The sequence below is a fragment of the Hevea brasiliensis genome, chromosome 10 (assembly GCF_030052815.1).
Source record: "Hevea brasiliensis isolate MT/VB/25A 57/8 chromosome 10, ASM3005281v1, whole genome shotgun sequence".
In the NCBI taxonomy this organism is placed as follows: Eukaryota; Viridiplantae; Streptophyta; class Magnoliopsida; order Malpighiales; family Euphorbiaceae; genus Hevea; species Hevea brasiliensis.
The window spans coordinates 87,686,700-87,693,796 of NC_079502.1; the positions used below are offsets into that span (position 1 = coordinate 87,686,700).

Below are 7,097 nucleotides of genomic sequence, written 5' to 3' on the forward strand. Positions count from 1 at the left end.
TATCATTCTATCATAATAATTAGAATTTATATAATTTTTTTAATAAATGCAATTAAAATAATAAATTACCACTTAGACATAGATTGATGCAACATTGAGAGGAAGTATGCATGCTTTATATATATATATATATATATATATATATATATATATATATATATATATATATATATATATATATATATATATATATTAGTAAATTGCTTGTGTAAATGCACCTGGCTAATAAAACTTTTAGTATACAAATATTTTTATTTATATATCTGAACTTTAATGCATGAAAATAAAATAATATTTTAAATTTATTGTTAATTACTTTATATTTTATTTTTATTATTTTTATGTTGACTAAACATTTTATCTGAAATTTTTTAATGAAAATTTTGTAATAAAAAAAATAGCACTATAGTACAAATATTGATTAAAGATATGAAATAATACTGATGAGCCTATTGACTGGACCATTTAGTTATGAGCAATAAATTTCGAGTCACGAGATGTCATTCAAAGTGCTAACCCATCATCTCCTGTACACAGACAGTGGCCAAAGGACTTTTTTGGAATCGACTCTGATGACTTCGACTTTGACACCCTCAATCTGTTCATCACTCCATGATAAAAGTTAAAGTTTGTCAGTCAATAATGTAATGATGTATCTATCTTTATTTTGCTTTCCTTTATGTTGCTTTTATTCTAAACAACAATATTAATAATCTAAAATGCATAAAGATAGTGTAAAAAGAAAAACAAATAAACAAATTAAATTATGTACATATACTATATAAAATTATACATATAAAATAAATATATATTAATATATTATATTCTATCTAATAATAATGATTACTTATTCTAATATTAAAGGAATAATCATTATATAATCTGTACCTACATACACATAATTAGTAAATTAATAATTTAATAATAATTTAAATCAATTAAATAACTAATATATATATATTAAAAGCATATGAAAACAAGATAAATAAAATAAAATAATATTAAAGTAAATTAAAATTTATTAATGAATAAATAGGAGAGTGGAAAACTTTTAAGTTTTTTAATATAATTTTGAATTATTTTTATTATTTTAAGATACAATTCTTAAATTTTCATAATAAAAGAAAATATTAAAACATTAAATAAGAAATTTATAAAAATATAATAATAAATAAAATTTTCAATCATTTAGTCATGAAAATTGAGATAACAATAATAACAAAAAAAATAATTAAAAAAAAGAATTAAATAAAAAGAAAAAATTAAATACTTAGCATAATAGATAATAATTACTATAATTATAAATAACAATATTAATATGTTAATTGTCACGTAGCAACACTAAGAATAAATATATCCACATAGTAATACCAAAAAAAATTATGCTGGCTTTATATATAAGAAGATATATGATTCTTAAATTTTTATAATAAAATAAAATATTAAAACATTAAATAAAAAATTTATAAAAATGTAAGGATAGATAAGTAGACATACAGATACTTCAGTTAGACAAATAGAGCACATTGGGTTAGAAAATATAAAGAAAAATATGGATAGACCTAAATTGACTTCGATGAGAGTAGTACAATATGATTTAGAAATATTACACATTTCTGAAGTTTTAAATCAAAATCGTTTAGAGTCGAGAAAGAGAATCCATATAGCCGACCCTAAATTTTTTAGATAAAGGTTTAGTTGAGTTAAGTTGAGTCTTATAAATTATAATTATTTTTAAGAAATTAATTAATTTAAGGAGGGCATAAGTTATTACAAAAAATAATAAAGGTTTATTTTTTAATGGATTGAGAGAGTAGACTTAAACTTGACTCTACCTGGTGATCGACTAGACAATAATAAAGATAATAGTAAATAAATTTTTTTAATTATTTAACCATGAAAATTGAGATAGCGATAATAATAATAAAAATAATTTAAAAAAATAAATAAAAAATTAAATACTTAATATAATAGATAATAATTATATAATAATAGATAATAATTATTATAATATTGAACTGGCTGGGTAAAACTTTAGATCAGAATAACTCCATTCTTGAATTGGTAGCGTATAAGGACCAGTTGTGGTCCTCACCTAAATCAAAACCGATTGATTCAAACAAAATTTTTCTTTTTTTTAAAAGAAAATTATATTAAATTTATATTTTAGTCCCTTACATATTTACATTATAAATTAAGTAAGTAATGCCTAAATTTATTATATTTGATAAAATCATTTTAAACCAAAATTATTTTAAATTGAAATCGATTCCAACCGTGAGACGGATTGAATAGGCAGTTTTGGTCCTTGGCCACGTCCAAATAAATGTTGCATGGCATGCATTTTAAAAAAAAAAAAAAAAAAAAACTCTCAGAATATGATGATTATTACCCACTAAATTTAGGGTAAATGATTAAATAATTTTATTAACCCTTAATTTAATCCTTTATAGAGAATCTACCACTAAACTGTAATAAATTTTCTAAGAGTTGTAAATACAAATTATCTATTATTTAAATAAAAATAATATTTAATCTCAATATAAATATAAAAAATTAAATCAAGATCGGACACCTCCGACTTTTAAGGTATACCAGTAAGCCACTATAATTTGTGGTTGCATGGTATGCATTGTGTAGAATGGAGTATCGGATTTCTTCGTTAGATGGTTTGACTTCACCTGCCCGGGTTAAGTAGGAAACAAAATAATATTTAATTATGCTCATATATATATATATTCTAAAAATAAAAATTTCAATTCCACACCAACGAAGACAACTGTAACTGAGATATAAGGAAGAGACCCATTCTCATTCAAAATTCTAATTCATTTGTAATTATAAAAAAAAAAAAAAAAGCTTTACAATTAGAAAGCAAGTTGCATTTTTTTAACTCTTCATTCAAATGAAGCATCAAAGGAAGCAGCCAAAGAAGAAAGAAGAGATCCATTATCAGTGTCATTGCCCCTATGCCTCTCTTTCTTTATTTTTTTACTACTAATTTATTACTTCCAAGGAAGTGAGGTCCAGTCCACCATCTTCAAAAATTATTCCAAGAAAAATATATGTTTATTTTTATATTTATGCAGATTTAATCCACTGCTGAGAATTCGACGGTTCACTGTTTCCTGATGACCCCGCTGCAGCGAAGTTCAGCGATCCATTGCTGATTCAACGTTACCAATCTATTATATGGACGCCACTTGTATGAGTGGCGTCTGCCTCTGAGAACGCTAAGTCCATTTTTTGGTTTTTTCTAAGTCCTTCAAGTAAATTTCTCTTGCAGAGTTTATCAATTTCATCTTCACCGCACTACACCCCTTCTTTCTCTATCGTAATCTTGACCTAGACAACGATGTCCAATCCGGCCGAATCTGCAGCTTTTCCGACGGAATATTCTATCCCGGTGGGTGGCGCCGACCCTCATGTTCCTCTCCTGAATCTCTCCACGGTGCGAGTGAGAATGGATTATCTGCAGCAGTTCCTGTCAGAATCGGTCAACAACAATACTTTAATCAGCAAAGCTCAGATGGATATGGTCTCCGCTGAGATCTCCTCCGCCATCCACCAGATTATAGTCAATGGCGCTGCACTTCTCGCGTGTTCCCAACAGGTGATCGAGCTTCCCGCTGCCGCTAAGCCCCCGGAGATACTTTCAGATCCACCTGATCTGAAATTTGCAACTAAAACCTCTAATTCGTCGGACAGTAGCTCCAATAAAGGAAATCAGGTGGCAGAGTTCAGTTTAAAAGTGGAAGAAAGGGATGATTTTGATGTTGACTATGACATAGTGGAGCTTGATGCGGTGGAATTGCTGGCGGAGCACGTTCATTTCTGCGAGATATGTGGGAAAGGGTTCAAGCGAGACGCCAATCTGCGCATGCACATGCGGGCCCATGGAAACCAGTTCAAAACTCCCGAGGCGCTAGCCAAGCCCGTTAAGGGAAGCGAATCATCGGCGGCGGCTACGAGGAAAACGCGGTTCTCGTGTCCCTTCGAGGGGTGTAATCGAAACAAGAAGCACAAGAAGTTCCGGCCACTTAAATCGGTGATTTGCGTGAGGAATCATTTCAAGAGGAGCCATTGTCCCAAGATGTACTCTTGCAATCGTTGCAACAAGAAGAGTTTCTCTGTTGTGGCGGATTTGAAGAGCCACTTAAAGCACTGTGGAGAGACAAGGTGGAAGTGCTCATGCGGAACTACTTTCTCGAGGAAAGATAAGTTGTTTGCGCACATGGCGTTGTTTGAAGACCACATGCCAGCTGTTGTTGGGGAAGACGACAATAGGGCCAAGGGCGGCGTCGTAGCTATGGGGGAGGATGAAGAGGGGGAAGTGCCGGTGAAAGAAGGGGAATTACTGGGTAATTGTGCGGATAATGGGTTTATTGAGGGATTGCTTGATGGGTTTGCTTCTATTGAAGGGTACAATTTGGAGGACGTTTTGGGGTCTCCTAGGAACGGCTGGGGTAGTGGAATGGAGGACTTGTGTGGTATTGGGCGGAGCTAGTTTCGATTAGGTATATTTTCATGCATCATCTCTTGTTGAGTATATATTCATATTCTTTGTAATAATAAGATGATTTCTACCCTTCCTAGTGCAGTGGTTTAGGACATTCATTTTGCCCTTTTTGGATTGTCTTACTTGTAGGAATAATTTCTGTATAATTTTTTACTTCTAATAAAGTTGGATCTTGTTTAATTTTGTGGCTTGTTAAAATAAGCCAGTTCCGAGTCTAGCCCACTCCCAGCTTGTGTGGGAGGAAGTTTTTGAAAGTGAAATATGGACTTTTAAAGTATCATACTTGATGAAATTCAAAAAAAGATAAGATTTTTAAAAATTTAAACCTCTAAAATCTTCTATTTTACTTTTTATTATCTTAATTTATCTTATTTTATAAAATTTTCCCCCACTTTATCCAAATATACTGTTACATACCAATCTTTTTATGTAATCTACTCATCGATAAGATGTGATCATTAATTCATGATAATGATCAATCTAGTCCTTGAGAAATTGTGGTGAACCAGCCTCTCGAATCAGTTTGCCCCAAATTATGTTCATCATAAATAAAAATTCTTCATCAATTCTACGTAGTTATGCGGAAAAACTATGCCAGTGTCTAATTACCATTAACCATCTAATCACTAGATGAACTATTTTTGACTGGACTGATAGATTTTATGATTGCTTTTGGCAATCTGGGTATTCATCACCTGCTGAGTCTGGAATCATAGAAGGCCTGGACATTCTGTAGCAGCAGTAAGCACTAGTTTTCTTGTTACAGCAATCATAAAATCAACCTTTTTTGGTTTTAACCAAATGAATTTCCCAGTTCTTGTTTTGCCAATCTCCTCATGAGCAATTTTCAATCTGCAGTTCTTGGCTTTTGGTTCTGTAATTACAATTGGAGGAGTGATAGGTTCGTTAGTAATGGAAAGATGACAGATCTCATTCGTAGAAGATTTGTAGGTTCTTCTTTTACCCTTTAAGCTCTCTTGGTACAGAGTAAAATTTGAACTGTACAGTCTTGAATCAACTTTTCAATTTGTTAACCTTGTAATAGAAACTGGGGGGTATCAGAATTTTTCTGCATCATTGGGTGGTTTGCTGTAGCATTTGCACTGGTTGGATTTTTTTTTTTTTTTTTTCTTTCTTTACCTTCCCCACAATTAGGCTTCACTACAAAGCTATGGAGTAAACTTTAAAATGTTTATCAAAAGGTTGCTCGGTTTGGATCTTGGAAGACTTTTAATTTGAATTGGAATAGGGATTATTGCTTATGTGGTGATAATACTATCTTCGTAGCTTGATGAATTCAACCCTGCAAAAGTACATTTCTTTGCGTAACAATGTAATTTGTTTTCTTCTTGCAAGCAAGTACCTGTGAATATCGCAGAAATAACACCTAAGAAAGTTTATGGAGGATTTACTAAAGCTAATAGGTATTATACTGCCACCATGACTTTGATTGTACTATTAATTATATCCTATCAACTCGTTCTTATTGCACCTGTTTTTTGTCAGTTGTACAGTTCACGCTATGCAGTGGCTTTTCAGTTTTCAGTTCACTGGTATATTTCACTGTAACTGTTGTTTCCTGACGCATTTTGGCTCTAATTAGTAGAATCTCACTGTCTTCTATTTGAATGATTCTTGTGTTGGGAAAGTATGAAGATTTTGTACATAGCTATTTGAAGAATCAAAGAAATCTGGTGATACTTATACGTATAGTTTTTGGCCTGTTGTCGAATCCAAGCAATGTCTTATGCTCTAAGTAAAATAATAAATGCTCTATAATCTCTCCAGCCATTATTTTGAGAACACACCCTATGCCTCTACTCTGCTAAAGCTATTTGCTCCACTGTAGTAAACATTGGCACTCAGGACTTGGTAGAAGGAAGAGTGAGTTTTATCTAGTTCAGATTCTCATATCATGCATTGTGCTCTGATCTGAAGGGTTATTTTTTTCGTTTGTCTGTTTGCTGGTTCGTTTTGCAGCCTCATCTGGTTCTCGGGTTGATTTCTCAAATTATTAAGGTGTGATTTTACGTTATATTTATTTGCAAAGATTAATTCCCCGTTAATCAAGTATGATGTGCTACGAGATTGTAATGTTTTCAAACTAACAGTACTGATGCCTATGTACTGTGAAAGAAGGAAAAAGGTTATTGTATTATATATAGAAACTTCGGTTTGATTCACTTAAGTTCGGTCAGTTCAATAGGTTAGTTCAATTTTTTTATAGAACTAACCGAATTGATTAATCAGAAAATGTTTTAAATTAATAATTAAAATCGAACCAAATAATCGAATTAAATCAATTCGGTTTAGTTTTTAATTATAGATGTGTTTGGTAGAAGATTAAAAATAGTTAAGAGTTAAATGTTATATTTATAAGTTTAACATTCAAAGAGTATCCAATGTTAACATTTAACCCTTCAAGAGGATATAAATATTAATGAGTTAAAAAATCAATATAATGTTATCCAAATAATATTAACAAAGAGTTAAAAATTATAAGGGTAATAATTACCCTTATTAATCTCGTATCAAACGTCTTTAAAACTAAAGTTTCCTCACTCTTATTTAATATAAT

General features: G+C 30.9%; 1 protein-coding gene across 1 annotated transcript; it reads left to right on the forward strand.

The window, feature by feature from the left end:
• Positions 1-2,836: 2,836 nt before the first annotated feature.
• LOC131183767 (protein SENSITIVE TO PROTON RHIZOTOXICITY 1-like) lies at positions 2,837-4,699 on the forward strand. The gene is made up of 2 exons (XM_058154324.1): positions 2,837-2,955; positions 3,090-4,699. Exon 2 carries the CDS (start codon positions 3,356-3,358, stop codon positions 4,505-4,507), a length of 1,152 nt encoding a protein of 383 aa, XP_058010307.1. The 5' UTR covers positions 2,837-2,955; positions 3,090-3,355; the 3' UTR covers positions 4,508-4,699.
• The last annotated feature ends 2,398 nt before the right edge of the window (positions 4,700-7,097 follow it).

Coding starts and splice junctions, on each gene's coding strand:
- LOC131183767 (XM_058154324.1), top strand. CDS start 3,356: ATGTCCAATCCGGCCGAATCTGCAGCTTTTCCGACGGAATATTCTATC.